We start from the raw sequence: 22,436 nt of genomic DNA, 5'->3' as shown, positions 1-22,436 counted from the left end.
GAAATGACTGGTGCCTTATTATTGGTGCTTGATGATCCGATTTAATTAAGTATCCAGTTATGGACCCCTAGGTTGGAAAATTATACTAGGAACCTAGGAATTTATGGAGCCATGCAAAAACATGCAGTAGTTTTATTAAATGTGAAATCCGGAATGCCAAAATAATGAATAGGAAATGTTACCAAAATTCAGTCCTTGAAAAAATATTCTTAAAAAATCCATGCCTTGTATGGATGGTCCTTGAAAAAATATTCTTAAAAAATCCATCCCCTGTATGGATGGTCCTTGAAAAAATATTCTTTAAAAAATCCCCTTCTTATAATGACCCTTAAAAAATATTCTTTAAAAGTCCACGCGTTATAAAGCCTAATAAAAATATTCTTTAAAAAATGCACGCCTTATAATGGTCGTTAAAAATATTCTTTAAGAAATCCAATCCAGAAAGGACGTTAAAAATATTATTTAAAAAATCAACGCCTTATAATGACCCTTAACAAATATTCTTTAAAAAATCCACGACTTGTGTTGATTTTTGAAAAAAATTTCGTTGCCCAATCCACCCCTTATAATTGTCTCAGAAAAAATATAATCTAAAAAAACAATGATTCAAAATTTTTTCCCAAAAAAATGTTTAATGTTTTAGACCCTCAATTTATTATGGATATGTCATTTTTTGTTAATCCTTACTCACCAGGTTTTGGTTTCTCTCTTTTCAGATTAACCAAAGATGATTATTTGGATTTAGCTGAAAACCAACTGCAACTCGAAAAGTTTAAATCGCCTACGGCTTAATTGAATAATGACAAAGCTACAAACATCAAGCGAATCAATTACAAGGATAACACCAAACGTTGTGGTTGCAATAATAAATGTTCGGACAATTGTTGCCACTAAATGGAACATCCGTAGTGTCAACGAAAATACCAAAGTGAAAAAGAAGACAATTGGATTGCAACAGTTTACAACAACAGCAACAAGAACACATCCAAACTAGAGACTACCAACAACACAATCAAAACCATTTCCGACCAAAACCAACAACAAAAACTATTCATTGCTGTTATAAAAGGATTTTAGCTCGGCTAGCCTCAGTACCAAGCAATCTCGAAACCAATCGTAAAAATAAAGTCTATGGAAATCCTATTAAAACGAAGTGAACCACAATTGCCGCCGCCGCCATTGTTGCAGCCAGCTTTTTTAACAACAACAACTACAACAACACAGTGTTCTTTGCTCTCGCACAACAAAGTGAAGTTGACAAACTGTAGTTGTTGCAGTGATAATGAGGAAATTAGTTATTTGCCTTTTAGTATTTGGGCTATATGCAATACAGACAGTGGGACACATGAACAGTGACCCAGCGCCAGGACGTTCACCGGGACCACCTGTGCAAACAGCGGCAGCTGCCATCGTTGTGGCAACCACACCTATTGTGGAAGCGGAACAACAGCAAAAAGATGTGAACAATGTAGAGAATGACGGTAACCATAATAGCAATCACAACAATAACAACAAGTTTACTTACAACAACAACAGTGAGGACATTAAAGACAACAACAATGAAGATGCTTCAATTGGCATCTCCAATGAAACAATACCCTTAGAGGGGCAACAACACAGTTCAAACGTGGATAACATAAACAGCAATGAGGCTAAGGGTCATCACGAAGACATAGCTTCAATTACAACCAGTGCTTCTCAGGAGCAACACGAAGAAGAAGAACAAGAAATACAACAGACAGAAACAATTAATTTTCCATTAACAAAAACTCACAATGACAAGAACACTGAAAATGAACATGCCAGAAAACTGGATGCCAATGCAAACAATGGAGAGGCTCCGTTTAACCCGATTGGGGGTGAATACAGTTTGCCTTCACCTCAGCTGACAACTACATATGTGAGTGCGGAAAAACCACTCACGCAACATGGGAAATCCTTCGATAATGACCAAAATTCACAGATGAAACAAGAGGAACATGAAACCCCAATGTCAATGTCAAATTCGGAACAAATGTCGGTACCCCACAATGAGAAGGAGAATTTTGAAAAATCATCACCGCCGACCAGCACAACTTCTGCAACCATCAATTCCTGTCGTTCACAACTCGATAATTTTCTTAGTGATGCCACAGTGATTGATGCCGATGTAATAGCTGACGACGATACAGCCACATCGAAAAATGTCAACAACAACCACAACGCCAGCAACAACAACACTAAATTCAATGTTCCACTGGCGGCCCCTCACCATCAGGCCATGCAAATTGCTTTGAATTTGCATCATGATATCTTTGATACCTCCAATGATTTTGGTATCAATTGTGGTCTCCTCTATAAAGGTAAGTGAAAAATGTTCGGGAATCAATTTTATTCAATTACAACAACAATAACATCAACGATTTAGTGGAGATTGTGGTGAAAAAAAAAAATTATTTTCATTTTGTGGTCTGACCATATTTTGTGAACCATGAAAAAATGTATCTATATATGTTGCTGCTATCCTAGTAGTAAGCTTTCGATAAGCACATTTACCATAAATGTTAATGTGGCCCCTATTAGCAGATTGTTGGTTTTAGAGTCACATTTATATTTTTGCGGCTTTACATGCCACAGATTAGCTATATGACCATTTTAAATTGGTGCAAAATTTGGTTCGGTCATCTGACACACACACACACACACACACACACTGTGAGAGCCAAAAGTAAATATTCTCCATTGGATTTTATATTCGAAACTTTAATTTATATCAAACTTACAGCCACTTTTGTTGGAAGAATTTCCTACAACATCGCCAAATTGGGTTATATCAAACCATTGGTAATTTTTTAGGGACAATTGGTGGTACCATTGCTATACCTAAAGTTGATGAAATGTTCAAAAGAATATTTTGCCACCAAAATTATAAAATATAAACAGTTCGGTTTATAATCGTACCCAATGTTGAAGAATATCGTGTTAGGGGGCTTGTTTCTAGCTTATCTTTGAACATGATAAGCCTTCAAACAAAAATACCCATCTGTGTACGATTCATATGGGGAATATCCTGAGAAGTTGACCAAATGGGACGTTTCTCTTATGAACTAGGATAAATCCAATCGGTCAAGATCTTCCTTATTTTTTAACATGGTTTGTGGTCAAAAATAGACGATTTTCCAAAAATATGTTTTCAAATTTCGGCCATTTTGTTGATGTTTGAAACGAATCCTAGTTCATGTACCCTTTCTAAAACCGTTGGAATTTTCGGATTCCGATGTTCCAGTGAGGAGTTATCATGCCCGCCATGAAAAATAAGGACGGTGTTAGAAAGAGTACATGTCTGGCTCTCGTATGAACCAGGATTATTGACTTCGCTCTAAAATTATTAACAAAATGTCGGACTTTTGAAAAAATATTTTTGGAAAATCGCCGATTTTTGACCAAAAATCAAGTTAAAAAATAAGGAAGATCTTCACCGATTGGCTTTATCCTAGTTCACACGATAGCTATACACTCACAGAGAAACGTGTAAAAATTTGGAATCTATTGGGTTATTAGTTTTTGAGTTATCGTGCCCGCCATTCGCATAAGAGAAAAACGCGTTTAAAGTTTGAGAAGCCCTTTAGCCGTCACTTGATGCTGACATAAGAAATCGGCTAATCTTCAAGAGTTCTTGAGATTTTCACTTGAAATTTTGTAGAGCCATTCTTGAAATAGTGTAGAATTGAAGTAAACCAAAAAAAAATTTTGACCTCGATAATGGGGGGTCCCCTTAACAAGCTTTGGTATTGATTTACCAGAACATTGAAAATCTTAAAATTTTACAATCGTGGGGGTAGAGCTACATCAGTACGCTTTACCAAATTTCGTGAAAGACGAAAGTTATATAGGGACTTTGGTACACCATTTACATTATATATATGGGAGCTATATCTGAACCGATTTTCACGAAACTTAGCACATATAATTCTAGACATATTTCAGTACACTATACCAAATTTCGTGCAAGGCGAAAGATATATAGGGACATTGGTACACCATTTACATTTACATTAAATCGGGCGAATATATATATGGGAGCTATATCAAAATCTGAACCGATTTTTCAATAGGGTTCATCCTTGGGCCAAATAGATGAACTTGGCATGCATTATTATGGACTCAACTAAGTAAATCCGTGTAAATCTAAATCTGAACCGATTTCAACGAAACTTAACACACATAAGATATATACGGACATTGGAACGCTATTTACACTAATTCGGGCGAATATATGTATATATGGGAGCTATATCTATTTCTGAACCGATTATCACGAAACTTAACACACATAATTCTAGACATATTTCAGTACACTATACCAAATTTCGTGCAAGGCGAAAGATATATAGGAACATTGGTACACCATTTTCATTAAATCGGGCACACATTATGGACTCAATTAAGCACGCTATGCCAAATTCCGTGTAAATCGAGTGATATATAAGGAGTTTTTGCGCCATTTACATTAAATCAGACGAAAATATATATGGGAGCTTTTTCTAAATCTGAACCGATTTCAACGTAACTTAACACACATAATTCCAGACTTAATTCAGTACGCTATGCCAAATTTCGTGCAAATCGAAAGATATATAGGGACTTTTGTCCCTTCAATATGGTTCGTCCTTGGACCAAATAAGTGGCCTGTGCCAAATTTCATCCAATGCGGATAAAAAATGAGACCAGTGCTTTGTTTACAAGAATACATGGAAAGACGGACTCAGAAAGTGATTCTATGCATATTCTCAAAAGGAACCATGATTCTATGTCGTTTCCTTTTGCCAGTTACAAACTTTGTAGGGACTTTTTGCATTAGAAAATGTTTCATACTCCGGTCGGAAACATTTTCCGTCCACACACCGATAATTAAACGGGACATTTGTATGAAAATGCTATTTTAAAACATTAGCTTTATTGAATATTTTTATTGTAATAAAGTTCTTTATTCGCCACGAATCTGATATGTCAAATTTTATCCACTTCGTAGAGAAAATACTACTACTCAAATTTCGGGAGTTATACCAAAACGTAAACCGACATTTATATTGTAGGAGGATTTGGCTCCCAATACGAAACAGAAAAATCCAACCAGGACCAATTCGGATAAAGATCGTGCCCACAGTACCCAAAATATCGAAAAATTTAGATTTTCTGCATAGCATACACTACATTTAGAACCGATCCGGTTGAAAAACGTACCCAAAAGTCTTGAGAACGACATGTCGTTTAGGTCGGAATTATTATACTCTTAGTACAAACAAATATAAAATAAATCAAGTAAAAACGCTGTTAAATTCAGCCAGTTCGAACTTTTAATTATCTTCCATCGATATTGATCATTTTTGGTGGAAAGTTTGACACACGGTGACAATGGTAAATATATAATTTACACTTTGAAATCTCATTATTCGATGTATTAAATGCATACACTTTGGTTGAAAATACCTCTTGGGACAAGAAAATACATAAAATTAGACTGAGTCTTTATATTTGGGAAATGTCATAACGTTGATTTAACATAACATATTTTTGTCACCCTCCATAAACCTGGAAAGCAGAATTATTTTCGACGGTAGCTTTAAATAGATGCTATGCCACTATTGTACTACAAAAAGAGTGGTATACATCCTATATCTCAATTTAACATAGGTAAGAGACTTACAATGTTCAAAGTTTGGCCAATGTGGATACTCCATTTGCTTCATGAAAAATTTAAAAATGGGTTCCTTCTTCAGACTTTGTTAAAGCTCGATACGAAACAAGTGAAAAACCGTTAAGTTCGACCGGGCCGAACTTTGGATACCCTCCACCATAGATATACTGACAGGTACTAGAAATGAAAATATAGGGAACATATCAAAAAGTGGACCTACACCGTCATTTCTAAAAACGGATTATGTAGACCATAGTGTAAACCATAATACAAATTTCAGAAATTTTTAGTGGATAATTATACCTCAGCCTTATGGCTAATGGGGGTGTATACACTTTAACATGGTGAAAATGTGCCTCATCGAAATATTGGTTCTAGACCCCATGTTCCTTTGGACCAAATCCGTTTCAGAAAATTTAGATTTCATCCAAACTTTACCCATCTTATTATTTCTTCCAAACTTAGTTCCAATTCGAAGATGGGGAATATCGGTCCACTCCTTCTAGAACCTCCACACAGGGGCTAGGTTCTAATTTTTTATCTCGCTATCCTCCGCAGGTGAAATCAGATACCTATTTTAATATAAAAAGGGGGTTACATGGTGACTACCCAAAAAGGTGGCAAATATTAATAATTTTTGAAAGGGAGATTTGTTCCATATACGACTACAAAATACCAAATTGCAGCAAATTCGGTTGAAAAACGCACTCATGAACCCAAAATACCGAAAATTGGGGGTAGCCTTATATGGGGGCTATCCGAAAAAAATAGACCTATATTCATAATTTTTTGTTGAGAGATTTGGTACCTATTAAGAACTCAAAATACTAAATAACAGCCAATTCGGTTGAAAAACGAGCTCAAGAACCCCAAAATACCGTAAATTTGGTGGTACCCTTATATGGGGGCTACCCGAAAAAAATGAACCTATATTTATAATTTTTAGTGGAGATATTTGGTACCCAATAACAACCCAATGTACAAAATTTCAGCGAATTCGGTTGAAAAACGCGCGAGAGTACCTTTATATGGGAGCTATGCCTAAACGTTGACCGATGTAGCCCATCATCTAACTTGACCTGCCTGCAGACAAAAGACGATTCTATACAAAGATTGCAACAGAAGGACAGACGGAAAGAAGGACTTGCTTAGATTGTCTTAGAATTTTACGCTTATCAAGAATATATATACTTTATAGGGTCGGAAATGATTATTTCGATGAGTTACAAACGGAAAAACAAAATTAATATATCCTCCATACTATGGTGGAGGGTATAACAACTTTGAAAATGTTAATACCAGAAGAAATGGACCGGTAGATCTTTGGAAATGATATTGATTTGATAAACATATAAAATGGTACAAAGATTGAGCCAAGTGGATTTATAAATTTTAAATTATAATTTTATTTTTTAACTAAATAATAACCACCAGGAGGATATACAAAGTGCATCAACTTGAAATAAAGACGGACATTCCTAAATCAACTCAAATTTATCGATGAGACACATGTTATATACTCTCTTATTATGTAAATTATAATTAAAACCAAAAATAAATAACTTAACCTGGCGGATTAACGACACATTCCCCATAATATGATAAACAACTAAATACATATACATAATACATACGTACCTATACTCTACACTGAACATCATCTTAACCCCCTAATAACCTCTATATGCCTTAGGCGATATATAAATTATGATAATATTGTTGATATTTCTGTTATACATGTAAATTTATTCGTGTTAGAAAAAATAAATAATAGAGAGAGAGGGAGGAAAAAACACAAAAAAACATCGCACAATAAAAACTAATTCTGATATCCTCTTGCATCGTGACAGCCATGAGTGTCATCACAACCGACTGTGTTGTATCATCAGTGTGTATGGCTGGTCAGACGACTGGGAAGCTCTCCGCCAGATTGCTGGAGGGAGATGTAAACAGCAAATTATATGCATAATTGAGAATTGACACTTAACACTTGTTGTCTAGTAAAGTGTACAGCTATCTGACATTCAATCACACTTTAGCAAAAGGGCAGACAAATAAACACACATACATACTTAAACATTAGTTTGCCTACATCGATTATTGTCAATCATCAAGAGTCACTTGGGAGGCACAAAAAAAAAACACATACAGCTAATGACAAAACGGCTTAAAAAGTCATCAAGTGTGTAGAGTAGAATATTGTGTGTAAGTATGTTGTCAGTGGTGAGAGCTGGCGGGCGAAGAAAATCGAAAAATAATTGGATAACTAACTTGGTCCTATCATTTGACTAATGTTCGGTCAACTAACCTTCTTCAAGAAGAAGAAACCTTTCGTCATGAAGAACAAAATAGAAGAAGTAGTATAAAAGGACCATCTTATTTTTACACAGTATACCAGAAACGTTCTAATCCAGAGTTGTGTAGAATGTGGAACCGTCTTGATGAAACCACATATTCTCCAAGTCGTATTCTTCAATAGTAAACAAATGACCATAACGCTCCGAAGACCGAAAGGTATTCTAAAATACTTTCTGGTCTTCTATAAGAAGACCGAGCAACTCTCTAATGGGAGTCAAGACACCGAAGACGTCGAGGGGTGTTACAAGAGAGTAAAAGAAGAATAAAACACAAGTAAATAATTCTAGGTTTATTGGTTGTTTGGATGTCGGTGACGATATTACCTTTTGACAAGGATATGCCTGTGAGCAACAATATGTGTGATGTCCGTCCGAATGACAGCGAGATAGTCCTTTTTGTTTAAAGAAGGCCGCAAAACAAATGACAAGTAATTACTAGCGCTAGCACTATATTGCAATAAACCGTATCGCATACATTTTAGCGGATATTTAAGGATCAAACAGGGGTCAATAAAAAGTAGTATTTTTATATAAATCTAAACAGGTCTTCTCTAAGAAAATCCACTTGTATTCTATAAGAGGAGCTTCTGATATTATATAAAAAGAACTACTGGCCTTCAATACGAAGATATTCTGGTCTTCTATAAGAAGATTATTTTCTATATCCTATATTGGAAAACACACGTAGCAGAGAAGAAATTATCGTCTTCCTTAATACAAATTTTTGGTTTATATAAGAGGTTATTTTGGTCTTCTATAATAAGAAGTCCTTGGCATTCCATAGTCAATATGTTTGAGTGTATTTCCTCAGTCTAATGACTAAGGAGGATACCGCAAAAATAAGCCTCATGGAAATATTGCGGGTTCAGCACCAAATTTCTGAATTATGGGGGTATTTGGTAGCTATCCTTAAAAGTGGACTGATATAATCATTGTTGGTATGGAAATTTATTACATATGAAATTGAATTGTCTGCTGGTAGATTGTTTATGTGGAATAATGAAACACCAAATTACAGATACTTAGGCTGGAAAAATGGACTTGGAACATTAACGTACCAAAAATTATGAATCATGAACCTATGTTTACAAAATTTTGGAAAAATTATTACTGCCACTTCAGAGTAGCGCAGAGGGCGATACTTTTGAACTCTGCTTTCTTCTTTAATAAAAAAAATTAGTTTATATAAGAGGATATTTTGGTTTTCTATAATAAGGCCTATTGGCCTTTTATAAGACGACCATGGTCTTCAATAGTCGATATGTTTGAGTGTATTTCCTCAGCCTAATGGCTAAGGAGGATACGGCAAAAATGAGCGTCATGGTAATATTGCTCCAAATCTGTGAATTATGGGGAATTTGGTTGCTATCCTTAAAAGTGGACCGATACAATTTTTGGTAGGGAAATTTGCTACCAATGAAATTGAATTGTCTGCTAGTAGATTGTTTATGTGGAATAATGCAACACCAAATTCCAGATACTTAGGCTGGAAAATTGGACTTGGAACATCTTCGTACCAAAAACCAGTAAGGAAAGTAGTAAAGTCAGACTGGGCCGACTATATGATACCCTTCACCACTTAGGTTATATTCAACATATGTATCCTAAAAGACGTCGATTTCTCGAAGGAAAATTTACATGAAATTGAACGAACTTAAATATGTGATATTTATCTATATCTGAACTGACTAACATTAATCCCTACACATTTCATTCTGCAACCTATGCTAAATTGTGTAAACCGATTTAAAGCAAACTTGACACACGCTATTCGGTATGCTGCACTGTTTATAGTTTAATCTCAATCGGACACTCATTGATTATTTGGGGTATAATTAACATGAATAAGTCGAAATTATATATGGATGCTATGCTATATCTATATCTAAACCGATTTCAAGGAAACTTTCCAGTGATTAATTTATATTAACTTCAGTACGTTGTGTCAATCAGCCTAGCTATGGATATTTAGTGCACCATTTACCTTAAATCGGGCGAAACTATATATGGGAGCCACATATAAATCTAAACCGATTTTCACAAAACTTAGCACACGTCTTTCTAGACTTAATTCAGTACGCTATAGCAAAATTCGTACAAATCGAACGATTTTAGGGGACTTTGGTGCACCATTTACAAAAAATCGGTCGAAACTATATATGGGAGCAATATCTAAATCTGAACCGATTTTCACAAAACTTAGCACACATCTTTCTAGACTTCATTCAGTACGCTATACCAAAATTCGTACAAATCGAACATTTTTCAGGGATTTTAGTGGACTATTTACCTAAAATCGGGCGAAACTATATATGGGAGCTATATCTAAATCTGAACCGATTTTCACGAAACTTAGCACACATCATTCTAGACAAAATTCAGTGCGCTGTGCCAAAATTCGTGCAAATCGAAAGATTTTCAGGGACTTTGGTGCACCATTTACAAAAAATCGGGCAAAACTATATATGGGAGCTATATCTAAATCTGAACCCATTTTTCCCAATTTCAATAGGGTTCGTCCTTGGGCCAAACAAATGAGCTGTGCAAAATTTCATCCAATTCGGATCATAAATGCGACCTGTACTTTGCTCACAAAAATACATGAACAGACAGACAGACGGACGGACGGACATGCATAAATCGACTTAAAAGTGATTTTATGCATATTCTCAAAAGAAACCATGGGTCTATCTCGTTTCCTTTTGCCTGTTACAAACATATGCACAAAGACATAATACCCTGTACCACAGTGTGGTGAAGGGTATAAATATGTCCAAAATACCGAAAATGGGGAGTAATATTATATGAGGGCTACGCTGAAACTTGCTATGCAATGAGAATTCGAAATACCAAATTGCAGCCAATTCGTTTGAAAAACGTGTCTAAAATACCAAAACCTATAAAATACCAGACCGATATATCCGTAGCAATCTTTTTGTGCAAAATTTCAGAGCTCTATATTAAATATTGCGATCTCTATCGTAATTTCAACAGACGGACATGCGTAAATCGACAGCATTGTTCAAAGGTGACCCTTGTTCAATGTTGCCCTTTTCTCACCTACATAATTGTCGCCACTTCAGTGTAGCGAAAACTGGTCTGATTCAGAGTACTGAATAGGGATCTGGCGATTACCTTAAAAGGTGGACCTAAATCGAATACATAGTTATACCCTATACAACTATGTTGTTGTGCCCTATACAACTATGTTGTTGTGCCCTATACAACTATGTATTGGTCCTAGACCCACCTTTAAGTATACCGATCGTCATATCTCGACCTAGACATGTGTGTCCGTCCGGACACAGTTATGGACCAATCTTTACGAAATTTGGCATGTAGGATGGGTTCTGACCAATGAAGACGAAATGGACCAAAAACTTTTTTTCTGATTTTCTTGTCGCTCCAGCGGCCGAAATTAAAGCCCGAACATCGCGAATTTTCACATGGAGAAGAGGATAGGGCCATAGAATAGGCGTGCCTATTTGGATAAAGATCGGTCAATATTTAGCGAGTCAAAGGGAACTTGATTTCGTGTGAAAAATTTCAAAATTTGTATTCTCTAACGTATATATTTACTACTGAAGGACATAGACCCGAGAAGTTGATAGTATATCCAAGAGGAATGGTTCACCTTTAAATTGATACCAATTATATTGTCATATGTACTTGGATGTGGGAGTTATACTTACATATTTACAGTGCCTACGTATTCATATATTATTTAGTAACCCATTATCACACTAGAGGGCTGAAATATGGCGCTGATAGGTTTGAAATTTTCCATGAGGATCCAGGAATGGTCAAGGACAACGCGCATAATTTTCGCTGATGATCAGGTAATAATACTGGGATGAAGTGGACGAAAAACTTAATTTTTTGTGTTAATTCCAGTCGATCTATAGGCCACAATTGAAAGCCGAACATCACAACACAACCCACAGTGAAGGGAATCTGACAAGTAATTAGAAGAGCTGTACTGAATATTAGTAATATTTGTTGGCCTCTAGTCGGTCAAGACGGTGCAAATATCACGAAATTTTGCACATGCTCAGAATATAGAACCACAGAAAGTTAGATTTTCGAGGCAGTTGTGTAGGGTATAATATGGTCGGCCCCGTCCGACTATACTGCTCCGCTCACTGGTTTTCAGATTCTTTGGCCATAAATGTATGTCAGCCTTCGAAACTTCACAATGCTAAATTTTAGTAACATTGGCGAAAAATGTGGTTAAAAGATTCTGTGCTATTTTGGATAGGGTTAATAACTCTTTCTAAACACAGCCCATAATTTAGGACCAAAAATTTTACTGTCCATTACTTAACCTTTAAATAAAATTATGTAAAAGAGGTGAATAGGCAGAGAAGTTGAAAATACGTATAAAATTATATTTGCACAATGTTTTCAATATAAAAACCAGTAAGGAATGTAGTAAATTCGGGCTGGGCCGACTATATGATACCATTCACCACCTATGAAAACCTATGATAAATTTAATTTTATTTGGACAGATTTAGAGTCGTCTGTGTATCATGGGACAAATTTATGGAAAACGATTTATATTCGGTACGCCCCACTGTTAAAAATTTAATTTCAATCTGTTACCCGTTCGAAATACATATGGAGGCTATTGCCGCATCTGCACCAATCTAATAAAACGCAATAACAACATTTAAGTCTCAATTTGATACGTTGTGCAAAAGTTCGTGTTGGTCGGACTAACATTAGGAGTTTGGTACACCATTTGTGTATATTCTTTTACAGGAATATAAGTTTGAGATCTGGAATCCAACCAAACCTATTTTCGTAAACATAATATTTTACGTGGTCCTAAATATCCATAAACCGCACTAACATTGGGCGTGGAGAGACTTTCAACAATAACCCTCTGGGGGCTTCCGAGACACAAATGCGACAATTCATGGTGTAGTTTCTGCTAACAAATATCAAAGTAAGAAAATTTCAAAATAGTCATACAACGGTGGTGGATTTATTCAAAATTACTGTTAACACACTAATTGAAACTAAAATAGATTAATAGCCGTATTCGAAGTAATTACAAATGTAAAATCAATCCGAAATGGTGTGATATTCCAGAAAGTTTTTTCTTTTGTTTTAATATCACAACTACCGCTTAGTCCGGCAAAACTCTAGTTTTTGGTTCCAATAAAAAGTTCATCTCTTGACCTCAACCACTATTTGACTAGAAAAAAATCCCTGTTAAATAATTCAAGTGGCCTCCAAAAGTTCTAGAAATTGGCATTAAACATCGTGAAAAAAACGTTAATGACAATGTCATTCACGTTGATTGCTTGAGTCTGCATTGGTGGCACCTCCAAATATTTTTTTGGCACGCTCGGACGTAGAATTTCACACTAATGCCACAAAAGTTTGTTGCCTAAATACGGCAGGGTGATGGTAGTCCAGAATAGACAAGCACCGGCACGGCTATTGCAAATATTTTCCGAGAATAAACGACGTTAGGCAAACCACGAAAAACTCATTATTGTGTAATTTGATTTGAATCTGTCTTTTGTAGTTAATGGAGGAGAAGAGCAAAGAGGAAAAGAGCATACCTACCGACCAAGCACGAAAGTGCAAATTGCAATGAAGGATTTTTAACAAATAATAGAAGTTTTAAAAAAGTTATTTTATTCTTTCTCGTATGTTTTATTTGTTGTTATAGTTTCTGTCAAAACTATCCACGAATTTTGGCATCTAAAGGGTAATAATGACTTCTTGTGGGGAGAATTGTGGTTACAATTGTTTGAAGAGGATTTGCACAAAAGAAGAAAACATCATTATTCAGTTTATAGAAGAGCCGAAGGTCTTCTTTTCCTTTATAGAAGAGCTGTAGGTCTACATCTTCCTTAATAGAAGAGTTGAAGTTCTTCTTCTCCTTTATAGAAGAGCTGAAGGTCTTATTCTCCCAACAAGAGCTGAACGAATTCTTCTCCACACAAGAGCTGAACGTATTCTTCTCCATAGAAGAGCTGAAGGTCTTCTTCTCCTTCAGAGAAGAGCTGGAGGTCTTCTTTACCTTCATAGAAGAGCTGAAGGTCTTCTTCATCTTCATAGAAGAGCTGAAGGTCTTCTTCACCTTCATAGAAGAGCTGAAGGTCTTCTTCTCCTTCATAGAAGAGCTGAAGGTCTTCTTCTCCTTTATAGAAGAGCTGAAGGTCTTCTTCTCCTTCATAGAAGAGCTGAAGGTCTTCTTCTCCTTTATAGAAGAGCTGAAGGTCTTCTTCTCCTTCATAGAAAAGCTGAAGGTCTTCTTCTCCTTTATAGAAGAGCTGTAGATCTTATTCTCCTTTATAGAAGAGCTGAAGGCCTTCTTCTCCTTCATAAAAGAACTGAAGGTCTTCTTCTCCTTCATATAAGGTGTTCTTCTCCTTCATAGAAGAGCTGAAGGTCTTCTTCTCCTTCATAGAAAAGTTGAAGGTCTTCTTCTCCTTTATAGAAGAGCTGTAGATCTTCTTCTCCTTTATAGAAGAGCCGAAGGTCTTCTTTTCCTTTATAGAAGAGCTGTAGGTCTACATCTTCCTTAATAGAAGAGTTGAAGTTCTTCTTCTCCTTTATAGAAGAGCTGAAGGTCTTATTCTCCTTTATAGAAGAGCTGGAGGTCTTCTTCTCCTTTATAGAAGAGCTGAAGGTCTTCTTCTCCTTCAGAGAAGAGCTGGAGGTCTTCTTTACCTTCATAGAAGAGCTGAAGGTCTTCTTCACCTTCATAGAAGAGCTGAAGGTCTTCTTCACCTTCATAGAAGAGCTGAAGGTCTTCTTCTCCTTCATAGAAGAGCTGAAGGTCTTCTTCTCCTTTATAAAAGAGCTGAAGGTCTTCTTCTCCTTTATAGAAGAGCTGAAGGTCTTCTTCTCCTTTATAGAAGAGCTGGAGGTCTTCTTCTCCTTTATAGAAGAGCTGAAGGTCTTCCTCTCCTTCAGAGAAGAGCTGGAGGTCTTCTTTACCTTCATAGAAGAGCTGAAGGTCTTCTTCACCTTCATGGAAGAGCTGAAGGTCTTCTTCACCTTCATAGAAGAGCTGAAGGTCTTCTTCTCCTTCATAGAAGAGCTGAAGGTCTTCTTCTCCTTTATAAAAGAGCTGAAGGTCTTCTTCTCCTTTATAGAAGAGCTGAAGGTCTTCTTCTCCTTTATAGAAGAGCTGAAGGTCTTCTTCTCCTTCATAGAAAAGCTGAAGGTCTTCTTCTCCTTTATAGAAGAGCTGTAGATCTTCTTCTCCTTTATAGAAGAGCTGAATTTCTTCTTTTCCTTTATAGAAGAGCTGAAGGCCTTCTTCTCCTTCATAGAAAAGCTGAAGGTCTTCTTCTCCTTTATAGAAGAGCTGTAGATCTTCTTTTCCTTTATAGAAGAGCTGAAGTTCTTCTTTTCCTTTATAGAAGAGCTGAAGTTCTTCTTTTCCTTTATAGAAGAGCTGAAGGTCTTCTTCTCCTTCATAAAAGAACTGAAGGTCTTCTTCTCCTTCATAGTTTTCATCTCCTTTATAGAAGATCTGAAGGTCTTATTCCCTTTCATAGAAGAGCTGAAGGTCTTCTTTTTATAAAAGAGCTTAAGGTCTTCTTCTCTTGCATAGAAGAACTTAAGGTCTTCTTCTCCTTCATAGAAGAGCTGAAGTTTTTCTTCCCCTGCAGAGAAGAGCTGAAGGTCATCTTCTCCTTCATAGAAGAGCTGAAGGTCTTCTTCTCCTTCATAGAAGAGCTGAAGGTCTTCTTCTCCTTCATAGAAGAGCTGAAGGTCTTCTTCTCCTTCATAGAAGAGCTGAAGGTCTTCTTCTCCTTTATAGAAGAGCTGAAGGTCTTCTTCACCTTCATAGAAGAGCTGAAGGTCTTCTTCACCTTCATAGAAGAGCTGAAGGTCTTCTTCTCCTTCATAGAAGAGCTTCTTCTCCTTCATAGAAGAAGGTCTTCTTCTCCTTTATAGAAGAGCTGAAGGTCTTCTTCTCCTTTATAGAAGAGCTGAAGGTCTTCTTCTCCTTTATAGAAGAGCTGAAGGTCTTCTTCTCCTTTATAGAAGAGCTGAAGGTCTTCTTCTCCTTTATAGAAGAGCTGAAGGTCTTCTTCTCCTTTATAGAAGAGCTGAAGGTCTTCTTCTCCTTCATATAAGGTGTTCTTCTCCTTCATAGAAGAGCTGAAGGTCTTCTTCTCCTTCATAGAAGAGCTGAAGGTCTTCTTCTCCTTCATAGAAGAGCTGAAGGTCTTCTTCTCCTTCATAGAAGAGCTGAAGGTCTTCTTCTCCTTCATAGAAGAGCTGAAGGTCTTCTTCTCCTTCATAGAAGAGCTGAAGGTCTTCTTCTAGAAGAGCCTTCTCCTTCATATAGAAGAGCTTCTCCTTCATAGAAGAGCTGAAGGTCTTCTTCTCCTTCATAGAAGAGCTGAAGGTCTTCTTCTCCTTCATAGAAGAGCTGAAGGTCTTCTTCTCCTTCATAGAAGAGCTGAAGGTCTTCTTCTCCTTCATAGAAGAGCTGAAGGTCTTCTTCTCCTTCATAGAAGAGCTGAAGGTCTTCTTCTCCTTCATAGAAGAGCTGAAGGTCTTCTTCTCCTTCATAGAAGAGCTGAAGGTCTTCTTCTCCTTCATAGAAGAGCTGAAGGTCTTCTTCTCCTTCATAGAAGAGCTGAAGGTCTTCTTCTCCTTCATAGAAGAGCTGAAGGTCTTCTTCTCCTTCATAGAAGAGCTGAAGGTCTTCTTCTCCTTCATAGAAGAGCTGAAGGTCTTCTTCTCCTTCATAGAAGAGCTGAAGGTCTTCTATGGCCGCTTAGAAGAGCTGAAGGTCTTCTCCTTCTCCTTCTTCTCCTTCTCCTTCATAGAAGAGCTGAAGGTCTTCTTCTCCTTTATAGAAGAGCTGAAGGTCTTCTTCTCCTTTATAGAAGAGCTGAAGGTCTTCTTCTCCTTCATAGAAAAGGTGAAGGTCTTCTTCTCCTTCATAAAAGAACTGAAGGTCTTCTTCTCCTTCATAGTTTTCACCTCCTTTATAGAAGATCTGAAGGTCTTATTCCCTTTCATAGAAGAGCTGAAGGTCTTCTTTTTCTCTTGCATAGAAGAGCTTAAGGTCTTCTTCTCTTGCATAGAAGAGCTGAAGTTTTTCTTCCCCTTCATAGAAGAGCTGAAGGTCATCTTCTTCCCCTTCATAGAAGAGCTGAAGGTCATCTTCTCCTTCATAGAAGAGCTGAAGGTCTTCTTCTCCTTTATAGAAGAGCTGAAGGTCTTCTTCTCCTTCATAGAAAAGCTGAAGGTCTTCTTCTCCTTCATAGAAGAGCTGAAGGTCTTCTTCTCCTTTATAGAAGAGCTGAAGGTCTTCTTCACCTTCATAGAAGAGCTGAAGGTCTTCTTCTCCTTCATAGAAGAGCTGAAGGTCTTCTTCTCCTTCATAGAAGAGCTGAAGGTCTTCTTCTCCTTTATAGAAGAGCTGAAGGTCTTCTTCTCCTTTATAGAAGAGCTGAAGGTCTTCTTCTCCTTTATAGAAGAGCTGAAGGTCTTCTTCTCCTTTATAGAAGAGCTGAAGGTCTTCTTCTCCTTTATAGAAGAGCTGAAGGTCTTCTTCTCCTTTATAGAAGAGCTGAAGGTCTTCTTCTCCTTTATAGAAGAGCTGAAGGTCTTCTTCTCCTTCATAGAAAAGCTGAAGGTCTTCTTCTCCTTTATAGAAGAGCTGTAGATCTTCTTTTCCTTTATAGAAGAGCTGAAGTTCTTCTTTTCCTTTATAGAAGAGCTGAAGGTCTTCTTCTCCTTCATAAAAGAACTGAAGGTCTTCTTCTCCTTCATAGTTTTCATCTCCTTTATAGAAGATCTGAAGGTCTTATTCCCTTTCATAGAAGAGCTGAAGGTCTTCTTTTTATAAAAGAGCTTAAGGTCTTCTTCTCTTGCATAGAAGAACTTAAGGTCTTCTTCTCCTTCATAGAAGAGCTGAAGTTTTTCTTCCCCTTCAGAGAAGAGCTGAAGGTCATCTTCTCCTTAATAGAAGAGCTGAAGTTTTTCTTCCCCTTCAGAGAAGAGCTGAAGGTCGTCTTCTCCTTCAGAGAAGAGCTGAAGGTCTTCTTCTCCTTCATGGTGAGCTGAAGATGTTTTTTTTATATAAGAGCTGAAGGTTTTCTTTTTCATAGAAGATTTGAAGGTCTTCTTTTTCATAAAAGAGCTCAAGGTCTTCCTTTTCATAGATGAGCTGAAGGTCTTCTTTTTCATAGAGAAGCTGAAGGTCTTCTTCTCCTTCATAGAAGAGCTGAAGGTCTTTTTCTCCTTCATACAAGAGCTAATGGTCTTCTTCTCCTTCATAGAAGATCTGAAGGTCTTCTTCTCCTTCATAGAAGAGCTGAAGATCTTCTTCTCCTTCATAGAAGAGCTGAAGGTCTTCTTCTCCTTCATAGAAGAGCTGAAGGTCTTCTTCTCCTTCATAGAAGAGCTGAAGGTCTTCTTCTCCTTCATAGAAGAGCTGAAGGTCTTCTTCTCCTTCATAGAAGATCTTCTTCTCCTTCATAGAAGAGCTGAAGGTCTTCTTCTCCTTCATAGAAGAGCTGAAGGTCTTCTTCTCCTTCATAGAAGAGCTGAAGGTCTTCTTCTCCTTCATAGAAGAGCTGAAGGTCTTCTTCTCCTTCATAGAAGAGCTGAAGGTCTTCTTCTCCTTCATAGAAGAGCTGAAGGTCTTCTTCTCCTTCATAGAAGAGCTGAAGGTCTTCTTCTCCTTTATAGAAGAGCTGAAGGTCTTCTTCTCCTTTATAGAAGAGCTGAAGGTCTTCTTCTCCTTTATAGAAGAGCTGAAGGTCTTCTTCTCCTTCATAGAAAAGCTGAAGGTCTTCTTCTCCTTTATAGAAGAGCTGTAGATCTTCTTTTCCTTTATAGAAGAGCTGAAGTTCTTCTTTTCCTTTATAGAAGAGGTGAAGTTCTTCTTTTCCTTTATAGAAGAGCTGAAGGTCTTCTTCTCCTTCATAAAAGAACTGAAGGTCTTTTTCTCCTTCATAGTTTTAATCTCCTTTATAGAAGATCTTCTTATTCCTTTCATAGAAGAGCTGAAGGTCTTCTATAAAAGAGCTTAAGGTCTTCTTCTCTTGCATAGAAGAACTTAAGGTCTTCTTCTCCTTCATAGAAGAGCTGAAGTTTTTCTTCCCCTTCAGAGAAGAGCTGAAGGTCGTCTTCTCCTTCAGAGAAGAGCTGAAGGTCTTCTTCTCCTTCATAGAAGAGCTGAAGGTCTTCTTCTCCTTCATAGAAGAGCTGAAGGTCTTCTTCTCCTTCATAGAAGAGCTGAAGGTCTTCTTCTCCTTTATAGAAGAGCTGAAGGTCTTCTTCTCCTTCATAGAAGAGCTGAAGGTCTTCTTCTCCTTCATAAAAAAGCTGAAGGTCTTCTTCTCCTTTATAGAAGAGCTGTAGATCTTCTTTTCCTTTATAGAAGAGCTGAAGTTCTTCTTTTCCTTTATAGAAGATCTGAAGGTCTTCTTCTCCTTCATAAAAGAACTGAAGCTCTTCTTCTCCTTCATAGTTTTCATCTCCTTTATAGAAGATCTGAAGGTCTTATTCCCTTTCATAGAAGAGCTGAAGGTCTTCTTTTTATAAAAGAGCTTAAGGTCTTCTTCTCTTGCATAGAAGAACTTAAGGTCTTCTTCTCCTTCATAGAAGAGCTGAAGTTTTTCTTCCCCTTCAGAGAAGAGCTGAAGGTCATCTTCTCCTTCATAGAAGAGCTGAAGTTTTTCTTCCCCTTCAGAGAAGAGCTGAAGGTCGTCTTCTCCTTCAGAGAAGAGCTGAAGGTCTTCTTCTCCTTCATGGTGAGCTGAAGATGTTCTTTTTATAGAAGAGCTGAAGGTTTTCTTTTTCATAGAAGATGTGAAGGTCTTCTTTTTCATAAAAGAGCTCAAGGTCTTCCTTTTCATAGATGAGCTGAAGGTCTTCTTTTTCATAGAAAAGCTGAAGATTTTCTTCTTCATAGAGGAACTGGAGGTCATCTTCTTCATAGAAGAGGAGGTCCTCTTCTTCATAGAAGAGGAGGTCCTCTTCTTCATAGAAGAGGAGGTCCTCTTCTTCATAGAAAAAGAAGTCCTCTTCTTCATAGAAAAAGAAGTCCTCTTCTTCATAGAAGAAGAACAGTAGGGTTTCTTCTTCATAAAAAGCCGAAAGTCTTCTCCTAAAATGAGGTTCTCAGGGCGGCATTTAGTCAGGTTTGAATTCTGTGCCAGTGACGCTACACCGGCGTCACACAACTCACCACGTTGTTCCTATTTCTACTACTATAAAAAATAGCCGTGGCTTGAGGAATTTAGTGAAGTTTGTGGTTTTGGCGCTAGATATTTTCATGTTCTTCACATAAAGGAATTGTATTAAATATGTCATCGATAATGGGATCCGACATCCGCATTTTGATTTGGAGACCTACTTATTTTGGAAGTTCAGAAACGTAGAGGTTAAACTGTTCCAGAGTCACTCCTTGGATAACTCCCTGCTAAAATCTAGAGATCTGTGACTTCTCCTCCTTTCTGAATTCCACTTAAGTAAAATCCTGTTCTATTGCAGGTCCTGTTCTAGTTTTCGACTTATGTGAGTGGGTATGGCTTTTAATGCTGTTGTGATTGATGTTGAGCGACAGGAAACATGTTTTTATGTGTCGGAGGAATAGTTGCTTCAGCGTATTTATTAAAGGAGACAGAAGTAAAATCGATTCACTTCTGCTGGCACCCTTTTTGTACTTTAGTAGCGGGACCGTCCTGCTTAATTTCCAGGCTTCAAGCACAGTGTGGGTAGTTAACAATGGGTAGATGACAGATGCTAGATAGTACGAACTAGCAATACGAATGAAATATGCAAAAATCTCTTCGTTAACTATGGTGGTGCTTCCTTGGCTCAGAGGGCACTTATGCAACGTAACACGCCCTGTTTTTTTACGTCTTCACATCTATCACCGTACCATCTTTATATGTGACAGCCGTTCTACACGTGGACATTTACTTGTTCCGGTAGCGAGGAGGCTTGCATACTTACCTGTTAACAGTAAGTTCCTTCACTCTTGAGCGGCTGCAGCAGTGAAAATTCCCCCGGGATGTTTCTTAGCTACCCGAGGCCAGCTCTTTGAAACATTGATTGTTTAATTTGCAGTGATCTTGCCAATCAGATTTAACATGGTTGCGGAAAATATGACCGATGTTTAACGGTTATGAAATAGGTAGAGGATGATGATGAGGGGGTGGTCAGAACCAGAATGAAATGGTCTTGTTGCCAGGTGTTTTTTCAGACCAGGTGCAACGACAATATGACAATCTCTCCTAGTTTGCTCCGCCGAGTACCCTTAACGTATCCGTATATATGTCTCTATGATACACATTTCCATTTATTCACATATATGTATCTCTATGAACATAATTTTATTAATCCATATAACAATCCATGGATTCTAAAAACACAAATTTGCTTCCCATTATTTCACTTACACCAACTTCAACATATCCCCCTGATGTTTTCATTACAAATTAATTAAAACTAATTCAAAATTATGTATTTCTGTATTTTTCCATTCTATTTTCGTTGTAAACTTGTTACACCAACAGTACATCTGACGGTGACTCCGCAAAAAAGATCATCCACATCGGCAACATTAAAACGGCCAGCCAGCAAACGAAGCCAAAAGACAGTCACACCGGAAATGCAAAATCCAGCAATTCATTACACGGGGGATTTTTACGTTGAAACCGTATCGCTGTTGAATGCTCATGAACGTGGCAGCTTTGTGAGTGAAACGGTAACTGCTGCTGGTGGCGGCAACAAGTTGCCAATTTCATGGTTCGCCACGGCACAACAAAATGGAAAACGCCAACCAGCGGTGATGACAAAAAATGCTAAAGGCTCTATGATGGGCGGTGGCAATGGTAAAAAAGCCAGTCCCAGAGAAGAGTTTGCGGAAACATTGCACAAAAATGATTTTAGTAATATATTGGTCATATACCAACAAATATATTTTTTAAAGATTTTGCCAAAGTACGAAATGCTTCGAAGCTAAAACGTGAACGTGAACAACAGCATCAGGCAAAAAATCTCCATCAGAGTCAGGTCGATGCAGACAGCAATGCCAGATGGTATTACGACAAAAAAGAATTGCCATCATCATCATCGTCCTCGGTGAATTCTAAAGATCTCTGTTTATCTGTTGTATCGTGTACCGTCCAATGATGCCACAATAGAAACGTCGAAACAACATCAGGAAGCAAAAACAACAACAACCACTACCTACAAAACAACGACGTGCTGTAATATCGGATGAGTATAGCGAATCATGTCCGGATAACAAATGGCAAGGAACTGTCAGAAGCCATACTAATGCTGCGGGCGGTATTAGTAGCGAAACCAGTGCCATGTGGTGGCTTAATGAGCTCTGCTGAGCAGAATGATATTATTAAAATCATGGGGGGTTACAGGAAGAAGCAATG

General features: G+C 37.4%; 1 protein-coding gene across 1 annotated transcript; it reads left to right on the top strand.

The window, feature by feature from the left end:
* The first annotated feature begins 1,345 nt into the window (after positions 1 to 1,345).
* Positions 1,346 to 22,179, top strand: LOC133334932 (putative mediator of RNA polymerase II transcription subunit 24). The gene is made up of 3 exons (XM_061543244.1): positions 1,346 to 2,342; positions 21,561 to 21,935; positions 21,977 to 22,179. The coding sequence occupies exons 1-3, from the start codon at positions 1,346 to 1,348 to the stop codon at positions 22,177 to 22,179; spliced, it is 1,575 nt and encodes a 524-aa protein (XP_061399228.1).
* Positions 22,180 to 22,436: the final 257 nt, after the last annotated feature.

Source organism: Musca vetustissima, unplaced genomic scaffold, assembly GCF_032173495.1.
Source record: "Musca vetustissima isolate MV318-11 ecotype Yass unplaced genomic scaffold, APGP_CSIRO_Mvet_v1 utg144340, whole genome shotgun sequence".
In the NCBI taxonomy this organism is placed as follows: domain Eukaryota; kingdom Metazoa; phylum Arthropoda; class Insecta; order Diptera; family Muscidae; genus Musca; species Musca vetustissima.
Note: the sequence above shows the minus strand (reverse complement) of the source record. Positions and strands in the feature narration are given on the sequence as shown.

Coding starts and splice junctions, on each gene's coding strand:
- LOC133334932 (XM_061543244.1), top strand. CDS start 1,346: ATGAACAGTGACCCAGCGCCAGGACGTTCACCGGGACCACCTGTGCAA. Junction 2,343..21,560: donor TTGTGGTCTCCTCTATAAAG/GTAAGTGAAAAA, acceptor TTACACCAACAG/TACATCTGACGGTGACTCCG. Junction 21,936..21,976: donor ATTGCACAAAAATGATTTTA/GTAATATATTGG, acceptor TATTTTTTAAAG/ATTTTGCCAAAGTACGAAAT.